At 42.0% G+C, this 18173-nt stretch overlaps 1 protein-coding gene across 2 annotated transcripts in view; it reads left to right on the top strand.

The window, feature by feature from the left end:
- LOC114667560 (synaptic vesicle glycoprotein 2B-like) overlaps positions 1-18173 on the top strand; it is a 178242-nt gene that overhangs the window by 147286 nt on the left and 12783 nt on the right. For both annotated transcript variants that reach the window (XM_051920841.1, XM_028822904.2), the window contains exons 6-10: positions 47-136; positions 888-998; positions 3811-3899; positions 6630-6794; positions 14061-14194. In XM_051920841.1, coding sequence (XP_051776801.1) covers positions 47-136; positions 888-998; positions 3811-3899; positions 6630-6794; positions 14061-14194 — 589 coding nt within the window. The remainder of the gene's footprint in view (positions 1-46; positions 137-887; positions 999-3810; positions 3900-6629; positions 6795-14060; positions 14195-18173) is intronic.

Below are 18173 nucleotides of genomic sequence, written 5' to 3'. Positions count from 1 at the left end.
GCCATCACTCACTTTTTTTTTTTTTTTATATATGGATTCTTTATAGAATGGAAAACATGACGAAGCCTGGATGATCCTCAAGCAGGTTCATGACACCAATATGAGGGCAAAAGGAGAACCAGAGAAGGTCTTCACTGTAAGGAAACTATTTCACTGCTAACATCTTTCAAACATGTAGAGTTTAATAGGGCTTTGTGCTATTTAGTAATATATATATATATCCATCCATCCATCCATCCATCCATCCTCTTCTGCTTATCCGAGGTCGGGTCGTGGGGGCAGCAGCTTGAGCAGAGATACCCAGACTTCCCTCTCCCCGGCCACTTCTTCTAGCTCTTCCAGGAGAATCCCGAGGCGTTCCCAGGCCAGCCGGGAGACATAGTCCCTCCAGCATGTCCTGGGTCTTCCCCGGGGCCTCCTCCCGGTTGGACGTGCCCGGAAAACCTCACCAGGGAGGCATCCTGATCAGATGCCCGAGCCACCTCATCTGACTCCTCTCGATGCGGAGGAGCAGCGGCTCTACTTTGAGCTCCTCTCGGATGACTGAGCTTCTCACCCTATCTTTAAGGGAGAGCCCATATATTATATATATATATATATATATATATATATATATATAATGAAAATTAACCAGTACTGGATATGAGCCACAAGAAAACACACTGCAATCTTTAAAACAATTTGAGCTTAGAAATTGCCAGGGTTAATACTGATCACCTTAACTACTGTTTTCATCATTTTAAAACATAACAATTTTAATATGAGTGTTCATGTTTGTCATATGCACTTGAAATTTGTATTTACCTTGACTGACATATGTCACTCTTGTTCTTTTTGTTATATTTAGTTGTTAATGATAAATAGTGCATTTCTCTTCCATTTACAAGGTTTCTCATATTAAGACACCAAAGCAGGAAGATGAATTCATCGAGATACAAAGTTCAACGGGTACTTGGTACCAGCGATGGTTGGTCAGAATTATGACTGTGGTGAAACAGGTAACACACTTTAAGTCAGTATTTACAATTTGGAGAAAAGGGTTTTTTCATATAAGGCATCATGTGAACATCAGCTTCACAGAAACAAACATCATTATATCAAGCATCTAATCCTGTAACAAATTCCTCACTATAAGCAAAGGCTTCCCAAACAACTGTTGTAAACACCGATTTTAAAAGTAAAGACAGTTACTGGATTAAGGTTAACCTTAATGCCAATTGCTACTCTGAGCAGGTCCAATAATACTAATTCATAATACTCACCCCCAATTTAAAGAACTCCAAAAGAATGTGAGCTAAGAAATGTTTATATTAAGAACAAAACAACCCAAATTCAGAAATAAGATGAGCATACACCAATAACTGCCACAGAGGCAGCACAAACATAAACACACTGGTAGACATCGAGTTGGTATCTTGAATACATTTATCAGTCCCAAACGCATGTTGCCGCTACATGTTGCAAATGTTGCACTGAGGTTTGGCTTGCCAGAACAAATGTAATATTCATCATCATACCTGGTCCAGAAGAGTCTGGGTTTCAGTGCACATTTGATTTAGAAGAGTTCCTTTAGTCATCAGCAGCATACATCTGTTGGCCTCTAGACCTGCTTGTGTTACCAATGATCCAAACACAGGAGAACTTTATAAACCCAACCACTAATATTCCCCTTGAATTCTGATGGTTACTACTCCTGGTCTGGCTCATCTCTCTGTTGATTTCTATCTCTTTCTTCCTTTCCTTTGCAGTTTATGCTTCATTACAAACATGTGGCGAAGGGACTTCAGAGATATAGCATAATATATGGCACCACTACAATCTGGTTCTCCACATTTAAATTCTGTCATGAGAGAAACAGACAGGAACAGCATGTGTTTCTAGGAGGAACCCTGCACAGAGGGGTTTTCATGAGTCATTCAGAAGTTAATCGTGGACCCAGGCCTAAAAGCCCCTTCTGGGCCAGAGGGCTTTTAAACATGAATGTGGAAGATGACATGTAGTCAATTGGTGGGAGAGAGGAAGGCTAGAGTAAGAGAATAAGAGTGGATTATTTGAACAAAGATGAGCAGGGACTCCTGAATTACATTGGGCAGTGGACCATCCATCATACCAGGATAGTTGAGGACTTCACTGGTATTAGGTGGGCCCGGAGACCTAAGGTTTTTCTGTTTGACCCTTTGGTATGTCAGAACCTTTTCCTGCTATAACCTTTAGCTTCATTTTAGATAAGCCCAAATTCCTCTGTTACTTTTGACCCCAGTGTCACCCACCAAAACAAGTAACTGTAAGAAGTCATGAGATATCTTAGGCAGTGGTGGTTCCACAGCATGGCACTGATTTCTGTGCCAGTCTACCATTTCAGAAGGTTGACTGGGTTTAAACTGTTGCTCATATCATCTGTGTGTGAAATGTCCCATTCTTTATTGCTGTTGATAACCTAACGTGGATTGATCTCATCACCTGTCTAAATGTAGTCCAGTGTGACAAGCAGTTAATAGTTGACATTTTTGTGGTTATTTTGGTGAATTTAGACCCTTTTCTGCCAATCACCAGCCCAAGGTAGAGAGCACTGATATAGGTACTGTGACAGACATTTTTATAATCCACCAATCCTCACAAAGTGTTTTTCTTCTGAGCCTTCCAAATTCTGCAAATGAGACATGAATGTCACATTTAACACATGCCACTGTCAAATATGTTCAGGCACATGCTGCCACATATTGTGATGGCCATGCAGACTCGTGAAGATCAAATTTTGCATCAATCAGAATTACTCAGTTGTTTGTACAACTGATGAGTCAAAGAGACACTTTTGACGTGATGTGATGCAATGACATAACGGTGTTCCAAGGTCATATATACATAAGGACACAGTAAATAAATGATCTGTATTAAAGGCATAGTTGAAAAACAGCTGTCTACCCTGTTTTATTTAGGACGACATGCATTATAATAAATATCTGTTACTGACACGTTTGTGATTATAACCTTTTCCCCTTTACAAGAAAAGGCAAACCACATTCAAATCAGAAAAGTAAATGCATTATGCGACATGAAGTAAGAACAACACATGGAAAGAATTAAAGATGGGCAAAGAACATCACATTTATTAATTCTGTTTTAAAATTACTTCATTGATGTTTTCAGTGAAAAATCGTCTTCTCTCTTTTGTTATCTAGAATTAGCTAATATATCATCTGAAAAATATTAATGCCAAAATCTTACTTCAGTCACAAGGCAACTTATCCACATATATGATCTACTTTGAAACTGAATTTTCCTCAGAACTCTACATATAATCATGTAACTCTTAATGATTTTATAAACACTTTCTTGCTTCAATACTAATGATCCTAAGATCCTCACAGGTGGTGCAGTGGTAGTGCTGCTGCTTTGCAGTAAGGAGACTGTGGAAGATTGTGGGTTCGCTTCCCGGTTCCTCCCTGTGTGGATAGCGCTTTGAGTACTGAGAAAAGCGCTATATACGTAAATGTAATGAATTATTATTATTATTATTATAATGCAATCATGTTATTTTCAAACAAGCAGCTATTTCCCAGGATTCATCAAATAGATAAAAATTTCAAAAAGAAATTTTCTGTATACACAGAATGATGCAGTGGATCATTTACTGTATATTAACTACTTGAAAACTGTAAATTTAGTTGATCGCTCACATTGCCAGCAAAGGTTTTATTAACTGGTTAGTGAATAGGTATGAGTTTATCAATAATAATTCAGGTAAAGGAGGGCTAAACTGTCTTTCAGCCTTAATAACTATACATAATCATGTTTTTTTCTTTCTTTCAGATTGTTGAGAATGTTTTCTCATTGTTTTCACCCCAGTTCAGGCTGAGCACCTTGTTCATGGCGGTGGTGTGGTTTACAATGGCTTTCAGGTTAGCTTTCTACGCACTGTCATTATTCATCTTAGTTTTTCTTAGTCTGTACCTTTCACAATTAGATCTCTCAGGTTGTCAGATGGGGCCAAGCTGTTGCTCCTCTCTCTCTTTTTAGCTGAGTGTTTACATATACCAACATTTGTTTTCATACGATTTTTATATAGTGGCATAAGACAGTACATTTAGAAGTACCAGTTAAATTATTATTCAATCACAAAACCATTATAACTATGTCACATAGCTGTTTGTCACTAATCAACGTATTTTTAAAGATGTTCAAATGGCAAACTCTCCGTTACAAATGTCAGAAGTTCAGATGGCTGGCTCTAGGACAGGGTAGCATTTGAATATGGGTTTCCATATGCATACTGATTAAACCATATATTTTTATTGTTTTGTTTCCTTACTAAATTTTAGTAATACCAAAAACAAAATAATATTTCCAAAAATATGCATTACAAGAGAAGTATCATAATAGAATAATCAAGCATACAATTTTTATAAATAAAAAAAAAATAATAAGCCCATTATGAAATAACTCTTTCTGTGATATGGGTTTAAAATGTAAGATTTATTAATCATAAACCACATTAGAAACCCAAAGTTTTTCTCAAGAGAGTGAGCCATTTTACTATTTAAAAAAAATTGATTGAAACAATACAAGTTTAGCAAAAACATTGGCAGGGACCCAGTAGACTTATTTTAAAATGACATTCCTGTGATCCTTCCCTGGATACGCAGATTATGAAAATGGATGGATAACTGGATTAATAAAGTCATGCCAAATTCTAAAGTAGTTCTGCACAGTTCCATGCATTTTCCTGGTTTTAGGTATCACTGTATATCATTTTCCCATTGGGTTATGGAGGGTACATTAGGATGCTTTCAGCTTAGCAAGTTTAGGCAACCTGTTAAAGTTGTAGTGCAGGACACTATGATACATTTATCACTGGATAGTGTAATAAAGGCGCTGTATTGCACCCAACCCGGCACAGACTTGACACGGGAGGCACGTATAAAATGAAAAGACTTTTATTTTTCTTCAGCTGGAGGGCACGTCTTCCCCGTAATCCCTCCAGCCACAACACAGTGCCAAGCACAAATAAACCACAACAGCACTCTCTTCTCTTCCACCACCACTCCTTCACAAACTTAGTCCTCCTCCTCCTGACTCTGGCCGCCGAGTGGTGGTTGCTGGCTCCCTTTTATCAGGCACCCAAAAGTGCTCCAGGTGGTTGATTGCCGACATCTGGTTGCACTTCCGGGTAAGGCGAAACCAGTGCCCAAAAGGGGCCAGCTGATCCTGTTGCAGCACCCCCTGGCGGTGCCTGCGGAACCGCACAGAACTCCAACCTCCATGAAGCCCTGGGGGAGTCCGAGGCACCGCTGCAACCCAGGGGTGCTGCCATCTAGCGTGCAGGAGAAGATACTGGGCTTCCCACTCTTGTCCCCTTGGCAGATGTGGTGAAGGGGCGTCCCGGCCAGGCATGGGCCCCGGCCATCTGTCAAAATAGTCTAATCCCATCAGTAATAACTCCAAACACCTCTGTAAGAGGACATGGGGTTATCATAAATCCAATGCTATCTGATAAATTAGAAAATATTTTTACCCAAAAAGATCTAAATTTAGGGCATTTCAAGAACACGTGCTCAAGTGTGTTATATGGCTTTGCTCACGAATTAGGGTCCAAGTCGTGACATATACATTTACTGATATACAGTAAATCTTTGCTCTTTGTAAATTCCATTCCAAATGATTTGCTTAATCACTATTACAAAAGTGTAACCATTGCACAACACCCGTGGTCTAATCATGTGCAGCAGAAAAAAAAAAATTCAGAGGGGCCTATCACCCAGCAGTGAAACATGACATTGGACAGTAACAGGTATATGATGGCTTTAGATGTGGGCAAGCTGTTGAACCATATTTGTGATGGAGACATGTAGTTTGTAATTGTTCCCCACAAACAAGGAATTCCCTGTAAGTGCAGGTCATAAGCTTATTAATATATTGCTCAGTCAAAGTTTTACGTACATTAGTATCCTTCACAGTAAGCAACAAAATGCTCATATATAACAACCAGTCATGTTTTAGCCAAAACAACAACAACAACAAATCTAAATCAGATATAATTAAGAAGCACAAAACATTCATTATTTGAACAACTCAATAGTTTTTACACCAATCCTCTAACTGGCCTTCTTGTACAATGAAGAACAGTAGGTTGCTTACGGGGTCAGCACTCCAATCGGTGTTGCTAAATGCTGACAATAATTTGCTGTTGATGTTTAACAAGGGGGAAAGAAAGGAAGAAATTGTAAGCTTTTTTGATCCAAATTCGTTTCCTGTGTAGCACAAATGTCCTTGAGAAGAGGTTCAGATATCTGGGGGTACCAGATAACTAAACAACAAGAGCATGTGAGTTGCTTCAGGGAATTACTGTATATAACCAGCTACAGTATACATTTATCTGAATTACTACATTTTAGCTCATGAAACTTCTCCTTTAAGGCTCCTCTATCTTAAAAAGCTTTTAACTCCTCCTCTGAACTTTCTATTTAATAAAATGTAATTTATACTAGATAACTTTTTCATCATTATCAAATCCCAATGTCATTCTAGCTAGACTGACCTTTTAATGCATAACTTGCAAACTTCTTTTTTCTTTCAACTGCAGCCAACTAACTCTTTTAGTGCTACACAGAAACTATGTTCCATTGTTTCAGCTACTATGGGCTGACTGTATGGTTTCCTGACATGATTAAGCATCTGCAGAATGAAGAATACAAGTCCAGAGTAAAACTTTTCCACCATGAGCATGTGGAGCACCTCACGTTCAACTTCACCCTGGAGAACCAGATCCACGATGAAGGGAAATTCATCAATGCCAAGTATGTGTGTTAGTTTCCCTGGAAGAAACAGACCAACATTATGTTACTATTTACATTCTGCATCTGTCAGGGAGTTACTTTAACAGAGATATTGAATTGCATTCTGAGAATTTTATGGAAGTTACAGACTTACTGTATTATTCAAAAACATATTACAGAGCGACTATATATCTTATAAAATGAACTTTGATGTTAAACTAGCCATCTAATACACTTACTTCCCCACATTTTGGATACATGTAAGTCTCTACATACATTTGCAAGAAAAGGTCTGTGAACCTTTTGGTATTACCTGAATTTCTGCTATAATTAATAATACAAATTAGGTCTCTTCTTCAGCTATGTCACAATAACAGGCAAACTCAATTTGCTTAAGCTAATAATATACAAACATTTTTTTAAAAGAGAGTCTGGAATGAGAAATATATTTGAATCCTTGTTAGTATCTAGCATTGCTTGATCGATAGATAGATAGGTCTTTATTTGTCCCCAGGGGGAAAATTTGGCTTTTTACAGAAGCTCTTTAAATAAAGAAATACATAAATAGATAAACATTATATATTATATATATATATATATATATATAATATATATTTGTGGCACGCGGCTGGCGGTGGTGCCCAGCCGGGACGCCCAGGAGGGCAGGAGGAGGGCTCATGCCCCCTCCGGACCACGAGAGGGTGGCTGCCCTGGTTCCTTTGAGGGCCACGGGTGCAGGGCTTGGAAGCCCAACCCTGGAGGGGCCGTGGTCTCCACCAGGGGGCGTCCCCATGCCTGAAGGACCCGGAACCCCAACACTTCCGCCACACCAGGAAGTGCTGGGGGGAAGAAGACAGGGAACACCCGGAGGGCTTCCGGGAGTATAGCCAGCACTTCTGCCACACAGGGGAGTGTCTTAGGAGTGTCGGGAATCACCTAGAGCCCATCCGGGTAATTATAAAAGGGGCCGCCTCCCTGCAGAGAAGGACTGGAGTCGGGTGAGGAGCGGACAAGGTCGAGTGCAGGAGAGTGGAGGTGGCTTGAAGGAACAGGCACTGTGTTGGAAGAGGCCTGGACTTTGGGGGAGTTTGGTGCGATAAGCACTGGGTTGTGCACTTTATTGGACTTTAAATTATGTTTAATAAACGTGTGGTGGACTGTACAATGGTGTCCGTCTGTCTGTGTCCGGGCAGCTTATCACAGTGGCGTAGTCGGCAAGATGCTCCGCCTGGTTCAAGGTGGGGACCTGCATCCAACAAATGTTCTGTGAGTGGTCCGGTGCAGCAGCGGCACCCCCACACGCACCGCGGGAGCGACGCACGCACAACCCCGCGGGAGCGGTTCTCCCCTGGGAGCGCCTTCGGTCTGCAGAAAGGCTCTGATCAATGGGTGCAGAGGAGCGCCAACGGGCGTGGCTGGAGTATGGCAGGCTCCGACCGATGCACTGTTGGAAGCGGCGGCCAGGACGGTAGCGCAGACACGCAAGCCCAAGCGCAGCAGATAGGGCTGGAGGACGGGATCCGGGACGTAAGTGCCCTGCCTAACGGCGGTCGGCCCTGCAGGGTCAGACTTGTCTCTTTTGTTGTCGGCAGGGACTGCCCGGTTCCGCGTCAGGGGCAGAGGCGTGCCGGTCCACCGGCCGTCGACAGTGTGGAGGCGGCAGTTGAGAGAGCCGAGGAGAGCATGGAGCTGCAACACCAAGAGCCAGAATGGCGACACACCAGGGGGAGAAGAGCCAAAATGGCGGAGGACCAGGAGTACCTCCCCGTGGCAGGCACGGGATTGGATGGTGTGTCCTGTGTGCCCGCCAATGACTGTAGAGAGGCGGGACCAGGGAATTTCCATCTCGTGGCCAGGAGACACCCGATTGGGCCAGAGGAGAAGGGCCCCAAAGAGCAGCCAGCAGCTGACAATAAGGAAGGCTCACTGCTGGCTGTACTTTTGTCTATGTCTGCGGCTCTACGGGCGCTGGAGGGTGACCAGCGTTCTGTGGAGTCGCATCCACAGGTGCTATGTGCCCTCCGTTCTGGGGAGCAGAAGCTGGAGGGGAAGCCAGTCGCGTCAGAGGAGGCGCTGGAAGCGCGGACGAAACGGCGCGGCGAGCAAACCTTCGGCCGGAGAGGTATGGTGGGAACGGTAAGTCTAATCGATCCCGTACAGCATGTTGGAGGTCCCACCGAAAGGATCCGTGAACCCCGTGATCGGAGTCCAAAAGGGGGATCTCCTACAGGAGATGTGGTGGTGAGTGCTGCGTGCAGGGCGAGGGGGCTGCTAAGAGCCCTGGGTCCTAACGCCCTCTGCCCTAAGCTGGCTGCAGCCTCGAGGCGAGTTAAAGGGACGCAGACGCGACGGGGTCTCTTTCTATGCTATAAGGAGACTCAGGCCATCACCGCGTCCAAGAGTGAAAGGGGGAGCCGAGGAAAGAATGCCGGTTCCTCTGATAAGGACAAACGTGAGGCAGGATGCTCACGTCCGGTGCAGAGGGCAAACCCACGGAAGGCTGAGGAGACGGGCGCGCGTGCGGTCCCGTCCGGTGTCCCACCACGAGGGGCGAGGATGCCACGAAAGGGGGGCCGGTCAAAGGGGGGAACGTCTTTGCCCCTTGTTCTATTTTCTCTTTTACAGGTCCGGGCCCCGGAAAGGAGTGTGTCGGCTTCCTGCCGAGGAAGACCTGCCCTAGCGGGACGGGCTGCTGGTCCCAGGGGTCTCAGCTTGCGGTGGGGTACTGTGGCACACAGCTGGGGGTGGTGCCCAGCCGGGACACCCAGGAGGGCAGGAGGAGAGCTCATTCCCCCTCCAGACCACGAGGGGGTGGCCGCCCTGGTTCCTTTGAGGGCCACGGGTGCAGGGCTTGGAAGCCCAACCCTGGAGGGGCCCATGGTCTCCGCCAGGGGGTGCCCCCATGCCTGAAGGACCCAGAACCCCAACACTTCCACCACACCAGGAAGTGCTGGGGGAAAGAAGACAGGGAACACCCGGAGGGCTTCCGGGAGTATAGCCGGCACTTCCGCCACACAGGGGAGTGTCTTAGGAGTGTCGGGAATCACCTGGAGCCCATCCAGGTAATTATAAAAGGGGCCGCCTCCCTGCAGAGAAGGACTGGAGTTGGGTGAGGAGCGGACAAGGTCGAGTGCAGGAGAGTGGAGGCGGCTTGAAGGAACAGGCACGGTGTTGGAAGAGCCCTGGACTTTGGGGGAGTTTGGTGCGAGAAGCACTGGGTTGTGCACTTTATTGGACTTTAAATTATGTTTAATAAACGTGTGGTGGACTGTACAATGGTGTCCGTTTGTCTGTGTCCGGGCAGCTTATCACTATATATATATATATATATATATATATATATATATATATATATAAAATGAAGCATTATCTAGGCATATTGGTATAAAGGGGCCCCAGTAGCGTTTTCGGAAACACTTCTGCTGAAAAATTCATGGGCTGAAAGTCCTCAGTGTTAGTGTTTCAGACAGAAGATGTACCACATTGTTCATAATGGTACTCTGTTTTAATTCTCTCCTTTGCTACTACTTCCAGGGGGTCCAGATTGCATCCCACAACTGAGCCTTCCTTTTTAATTAGCTTGTTGATTCTGTGAGCCTCTCTTGAAGTGATGTTACCAGCCCAGCACTCCACAGCATAGAAAACTGCACTGGCCATCACAAAGTTGCAGGAGATGTGAAGGATGTCACTACCCATATTAAAGGAATACAGTCTCCGGAGAAAAGAACAGCGCCTGGTCTGCACTTTCTTATATAGTTCCTCTGTGTTCCAAGACCAGTCCAACCTGTCATTAATGTGGACCTCCAAATACTTTTAGGAGTGCACCATCTCTAAATCGACTCTTTGAATAGTAACCGGATACAGACACTCTGTGGTGCAGCAAAAGTCAATAACTGGTCCCTTGGCTTTGCCGAAGTTAAGTTGCAGACAATTCTCTTTGCATCATGAAACAAAATTCTCTACCTGGCTCCTATACTCTGCCTCACCACATTTTATCAATGCATCCAAAATAAGTACCACCAAATATTAAATATTTCCTGTAGCTGCTGCTTCGATCTGCACAAAGGTTAAGAGAAATTTTAGACCACTGCTCCTTACCAAACTGTTTGTGGTTAGTTCTTGTATTTCTTCTCTTAGCAGTTCTCTTCAGGTCATGTTGTAGCATCTCAATTCTGCTGAGGTCTGAACTCAGACTTGGTGATTCCACAAAGCAATTCTTCCTTCCTTTTAAGCCATTCCGTTGTTGATTTACTCCTGTGTTTTGGGACTCTTACAGCAGAAACAACAACAATTTATTTCTTGTACAGCCCAAAATCACACAAGGAATGCCTGAATGGGCTTTAATTTCTTCTTCCTAGCTGTTTTCCCAGTTTCGTGTAGGGTCAGCTAAGGAACACACCAGTTGCCACTTGCTCCGGTCAAGGGCGTCCCCAGGGGCAACGTTGACTTGCCACATATCCGCTTTGATTCGGTTAAGCCAGCATTTTTTTGGTTTTCCTCGCGGTTGCTTCCCCTTTGGACTCACACATAGAGCTGTGTTGGCCACCGAGCTGCTGTCACTTCAGATGACCATCGGAGCCATGCACTATGCAGCTTTTCATCAATCAGTGCCACACACATGAGCTTCCGGACATCTTCATTCATAACGAGGTCGAGTCTGATGAGGCCGAGTGCCCATCACAACATTCACATCTCCATGACGTGCAATGCTTGCTTGAGCTTGGTGGAGGCTGGCCAGCATTTGGCCCCATAGATGGAAACTGGGCAGACAACCTCTTTATAGAGCTTCTCCTTGAGATAGTTCAGGGTCTTGCATTCGCAGAGGTCACCAGTGACCTGGCACCACTTCAGTCAGGCTGTGTTGACTCAAGCTCAAGTATCCGGGAGGGTTATCACCACCTGTACAGATGAGCGATCCCAGGTATTTAAATTCAGTGACCTTCTTAAGCTCTTGTCCATCAACTCGGATGGTCCCGTCAGTCTGCTCGTCACACTCCATGTGTTTTGTTTTCTTGATATTCAATTGGAGACCATATACTTCAAGTCATGTTTTGCACTGCTGTGTAAGATCTTCTAAGGCCTTCCGTGTTTCATCTGTAAGCACGATGTCATCGGCATATAAGAGTGTCCATGGATGCAATGTCTGGAGATCTGCAGTGGTCATGTCCATGCATAGGTTGAAAAGCATGGGCGAAAGTGCTGATCCCTGCTGGACGCCTAAGATGATGGTGAAGGGTGGCGAGATGCTGGCTAGATGCAAGACTGTGCTGGTGGCTTCTGTGTAAAGTAGTTGGATCCACTTGACGTAGGCTTCTGGTACATCATGGGCTCGGAGAGCTCACCATATGAGGTCTTGGGGCACTCAGTCAAATACCTTCTCCAGGTCTAGGAAGGCCATGTGAAGCTGTTTGTTCTTTTCCTAGTGTCTCTCCATCAGGAACCTAAGGGCATGTATGGTGTCTGTTGTGCCTCGGCCGCTGACAAATCTGCACTGATTGATTGAGATGGCCACAAAGTTCAGTAATTTACTATCCAGCACACATTACGAAAATTTTCATGGTATGACAAAGTAACCAAATTGGGTGGTAGTTTAAATAGTCGCTGATGTCTCCTTTGCCTTTCCATAATCGGTATCTTAATGTTAGTGGACCAGGCTTGGGGGGTCTTGCCTTTGGTGATGATGTGGTTGAAGAGTGTTGCCAGCAGATTAGCACCAGTACTGCCGAGTAATTTCCAGACCTGTAATGGTATATTGTCTGGTCCTGTGGCTTTCCCATTCTTTGTCTTCCTGAATGCCTGTTTAAATTCCTTAGTGGTTATCTGGGGAAATGGGCCTTCAATCGAGTTGGCTTCTGTGATGAGCGAGTACTCTTTGTTGGAGATCTTTGGGAAGTAGTCATTCCAGCACTGTAAGATATCGATTGGATCCCGTAGGATTCTCTGATTTTCTGCCTTGATATTCTTAACTTGTCTGATATCTTGGATTGACTGGTGATGCACATTGTCAAGGTGAAATAGTTTGTTAGCAGTTCCGGGTTCATCCAGCTGGATATTCAATTCTTTGTAATGTTTGGCCTTTGCTTTGGCCACGACCCGGTTCGCTGCCGATTTAAGCATTTAATATCGTAGCTGATTATCAACAGATTGCGATTCGTTCCACTTCTTAAGAACCATTTCCTTCTTTTTGATCGCATTAGCCTAGAGGTTTGCACATTTTTTCAGGTCTAATCTATGAATGTTTAAACAATGCGTTTAGCACTGACATGAAGTTAAACTGCCTGCATATTATTAGTTGAAGTAGACTGTGCTTGTCTATTATTGTGACCCAGTAGAGAATCAAACTACACTTTTACAAGTAATTAATGCAAACATCCTGTTAACTCCAAAGGTTTCTAAATGAATGAATGACATTTTCAAGTTAGGTTGGTTCAAATTTCCAGTTTATTCAACTTGCACTGCAATGTCCTTGAGTGCTGTAAAATATGTGGGTGGCAGTACACACTATAAAAGACATTATATCAACTGAATGATGAATAGAAGCAAGTCTTCTTACTAGATTAAATATAACAAAAAAAATAAATATAACACTTTCTCTGTACCGGAATATAGAAATGAATGAACCTGTTGTTTTGAGAGCTGCAGTGATGCTCCAGACAGCAGTAGCTTCTCAGATTAAGTAGTTAGCATTCTGTGGTTGGGATGATCAACACAAGGTTACAAATTCAAATCCAAAAGCTAACAAACTAACCAAACACAGCTTTTCTGCAGCACAGGAAATTAATTTAAGCCTTGAAAGTTGATGCCAACAATTCTTGCAGGTGTCCCAACCTTTGCTGAACACCCTTTGTCTGTATGAAAGCAGAGTTAGAACAAACTGTGTTAGTACATCCTCTGAAGCATTACTTGGACAGTAGTGTGGAGAATGTTCCTAGCATAATGGCAAGAAAAAGGCAATTAAGAAAGGAAGACAGGTAGACCATTATAACCCCTACAAGTGCATATCTTTCTTTTAGAAAAACTGCAAAGAAAGCCAGGATGTCATCAGTAAGTACAGTTTCATAAACCATCAAAAGGAACTTGGAAACTGAAGGAAACTCTGACAGGAACTGGTCTGGCAAAGCCAAAGCCTTAACAAAAATCACTAGACAAGTTTCAAAGAGTCCACAGCCTGTGTGATAGGCCAGGGATCATCTCAACTTGCTGCTACTCACACAGCATGCAGTACATTAAATTCCAATTATAGTGTTTCAATGATTTGCTGATTGCCTGTGTGTTCTCTTTTTGTAGGTTTACAAACATGGAAATGAAAGCTGTGACCTTTGAAGACAGCTTGTTTCAAGACTGTTACTTTGTTAACATCAAGTCTATGGATACCTTTTTCAAAAACTGCACCTTCATTTCAACAACCTTCTACAATACAGGTAAACAGAGTCTTTGTGTCTCTTTTTCTTTTACGAAGTAAAAGGTGTCACTATGGGATGAGATGTTCATATTGACACAATTTTAGGTGACACGCATGTATATAAACACACTGTATGCAGATTTTTTTCAATTAGTTTGCCTTCACATGTGAGACGTTTTTTTCCCCAAAAAGAAACAATTTTCCTGAACTCACTCCTGAGAACAGCAGAATTTGGAAAATTACTCTTCTTCACACCTTTTTCCCCAACACAGACCTCTAGGTTGTCACTTGATATGTTCATATTAAGCATCCAATGCATTACTTATTTATGTATTTATATTTTTCATGAGTCACCATATTATTTCAAAATAAACATAAAAGTCACCTTTTTGTACCAAAGCAAACAGTAAATCATGTATTCACTTGTGTGTAGCAACAGAGCATATTAGGCTTGTATACAGTATACTTTTTTGTCCATAAATTACATTTCTTTAACCTGAGTAGACTCATGATGACTTTAATTCAATGAAGGTTCTCAGCTAAAAGTTTCTATGTGTATGAAACAGTTAAGTTTACATCCAATTATTTTACTATGCTGTGTAGTAACAATATTAACCTGGCTACTCATTGCTGCACCAAGTGTAACATTAGCATCTGGTTTAAATTTGGCAGGGTGCTTACTGCTTGCAAAAGTTAATCAATTCTTAAAAACGTACCTATACAGTGTATGACTAGGTATCATCAGAAAAGCACTACGTTTTAAGCTAGCGACATGTCTTTAAAACACAGCACATTATAAGGCAACTGCAGAGAAACTGCCCCTTTGTGATATGAGCGGCATGAGCATTGAATATCATGTCAGTTTGTCTCAAGCAGGAGTAACTACATTCGCATACACACATGCAATCGTTCATTTATTACATTGAAGAGTAGAAAATACACAATCTAAATTTAGGTAACAGTACATGTGCTTTTCTGTAAGATCAAATAGTCATTAAAATCTCAAGTCTTTTAGGTAACAGTTCCATAATTCTTCAGCTTGTTCTATGTCAAAGTTATTAAACAAACTCTTTCAACGGGAAACACCTTGGCACAAAGACCAAATATCTCCATTTTATAGCATTTCATTTTGGAGTTTGAGTTGAGCCAGGATGCAGAATATACAGTACAGCCTAAAAATCACACAAGGAATGCCTCAATGGACTTTAACAGGCCCTGTTTTTTGAATGCCACCAAACCCCCCATACTTGCCTTGACTCTTTAAGAAGACAAGAAAAAACTCCCCAAAAACTTTGTAGGGAAAAAAATGAAAGAAATCTTGGAAAGGGTAATTCAGAGAGTAACCCCTGTCTAGATAGGTTGGGTGTGAAATGGGTATCAAAAAATAGGGAAAACACTACAAACCAAATAGAACACAAGTAATCCTCTTCAAAGCGCTAGATGGCCAATCTATCATTGCCACCTTAGAAATACAATATAATAGTACAACCTACTTAGTTCTTGCACAGTGCCCCTCACCAAGTGCAGGTGCAGAGAGCTGTCACAACTCTCAAGGCAATTATGCCACTCACTAAATACAGAACAATCACATATAAGGATACAGATATGATCAAATACATCAAAAACAAAGTAGAAACTAATTAACATAAATGAAAGACAATATCTGTCCATCAGCTGAATGTACAACCATGGCCAGATTGCAGAAAAGGAGTCACACAAGCCAGACACAGTCAGAGTCCTGGAGACCTCAGCCAACAATCTGCCTCCCTCCATTGGCCATTCTATAGCTGAGTGAGTGCTGGGCCAGCCAGTCTGATGAAAGGACCCTTCTGCCCGATGATTCCAGTGCCACTTTATCCGAGTTGACTTTTCCATAGACAGGCAAACAACTTAACTGTAGAGCAGTATCATCAACTGCCACATAAGGATAACACAAGGATATTAGGTCTATGATAGTCTGAAAACATGCTGGCAAGCTGACATCTCTTTAAGGCACTTATGACACAGGGCACACTGTATTTTAGGAGACTGCGTTCCATTAATATGGATAGTAACATCCTTTACATATTCTGTAAATTAGTGATAGCCAGTGTGATTTTCTATGCTGTGGAGTGCTGGGCTAGTAACATCACGTTAACAGAGCTGATTAAGAAACTAAGGTCAGTAATGGGACACACTTTAAACCCACATAAGGTCAATTGGAGGGGAGAATGAAGGCAAAAATGACAGCCATTATGAACGTCCCCTCTAGCATTGAGTACTTTCAGCCAATCACTCAGTCAGCAGATGTCTGCAATAAACCTTTGTAATACCTCACTGTTACTGCTCTCTTATCAATAGTCAAGTCTCTTTTGTGTTTGATGGGACATTGTTTTTAATTGTTAAATAAGAAAATGTATTTATTTATTGAACATCTGTAAAGGCTAAATTTCCCCCTTGGGACAAATTGTTTTATCTATCTCTCTCTCTCTCAGGAGAAGTTGTTAAGTACAGAGGGTAATAAGGGGATGAACAACTTGTTAGTTATTCTTGTTACAGCTTACCAAAGGCCTAGAGAGAGAGGGAGACAAAACAGCTTAAAAAACAGACTCCATTTATTGTCAAAAAGAAAACCTCACAAGATATGGAGACAGCTGCACGCAAAACAGAATTAAGGCAGGAAGACAACACTAACTTATCTATCTAGCTAAACACACCATATCCACATTCATCACCTGGTGGATAGCTTACAACAATTACATTTCTTTTAACAATAAACAAAAAAATAAAAAAGCCAGACCATCCACCCTTAACTTTTAATACCTTGCTCTGTTATCCCCAAATCCTTCTCCTCTCACTCTCTTTCCCCCCTAAAAACCCAAAGAAGCTTCTTTTTATACCTTACACCCCACCCACAAACCCATGTGATTTAATAACAGGTGGGCAATCTGCACCAAATTAAAGAAAACAAGCTTAGTTTACCAAAGAATAGATCTAGAATAGGTCATAACAATTCCACATTTACTGTACTTAGTTTTTTTTTCGAATTTTAGGTATTACGAGCTGTATATACCCGGCGTTGCCCGGGGCAGAAGTAACCTAATCGGTCAAACACTTACATATATACCAAAGTAAACCTAATCGGTTAAACAGCTTCATATATACAGAAGTGAACCTAATTGGTCAAACAGTTATGAATGTGCAGAATGATTTTACAAACATTATGCGTGTTAACAATCATTAAAAACAAAAGATTGAGGAACTGTTCTTCTATATGTGATGAAGCCACTAATAAGACAGATTTTTTTCAGGACCCAGCTGTTTCATAACTAAACTACTGCCACCCCAAAGTAATGCCTAATAGTGGTTTTTGGGGTAGCTGTGGAATAAAAAGGGTGTTTTTAAGTCAGTAACAATCTGACAGTACCCTTCAGTACGGGCTGAAGGGTGCCTATGTAAGGTTTTACATCCTTCCCGTATGGAAAAAAAAACATACTAAACTTTTTTTTCATCATTACAGATAATCTCAGTCAAATCGAAGTACGCATTCTCAATTTATTTTTATCTAATTTTTACTTTTTCACAAAGCCATCCCATGCCAATTTGTATGAATAAACTTTTGCTAGAGAGTTAGCAAAAGTTTATTCATGCACATATTTTAATACGGATAATCTATCTCTAATGAAGGTTCTCATTTTCATTCTAATTTAAAATAATAATAGATACTCATTTTTTTCTTCTGTTTTAGAAAAACCAATCTATGCCACCTACGTCTTCGTCAAGTCAGCTTCATCCAGCTTCATTACATATAGAAGAAGAGTTCCTCAATCTTTTCTTTTTAATGATTGTTAACACGCATAATGTTTGTAAAATTATTCTGCACATGCATAACTGTTTGACCAATTAGGTTCGCTTCTGTATATATGAAGCTGTTTCATCGATTAGGTTTGCTTTTGTATTTATGTAACTGTTTGACCAATTAGGTTTGCTTATGTATATAGATTAGCTGTTTGTCCGAT

The sequence above is a fragment of the Erpetoichthys calabaricus genome, chromosome 17, assembly GCF_900747795.2.
Source record: "Erpetoichthys calabaricus chromosome 17, fErpCal1.3, whole genome shotgun sequence".
Taxonomy (NCBI): Eukaryota; Metazoa; Chordata; class Cladistia; order Polypteriformes; family Polypteridae; genus Erpetoichthys; species Erpetoichthys calabaricus.
The sequence above is the reverse complement of the archived record's forward strand: the minus strand, read 5'-3'. Positions and strand labels throughout refer to the sequence as shown.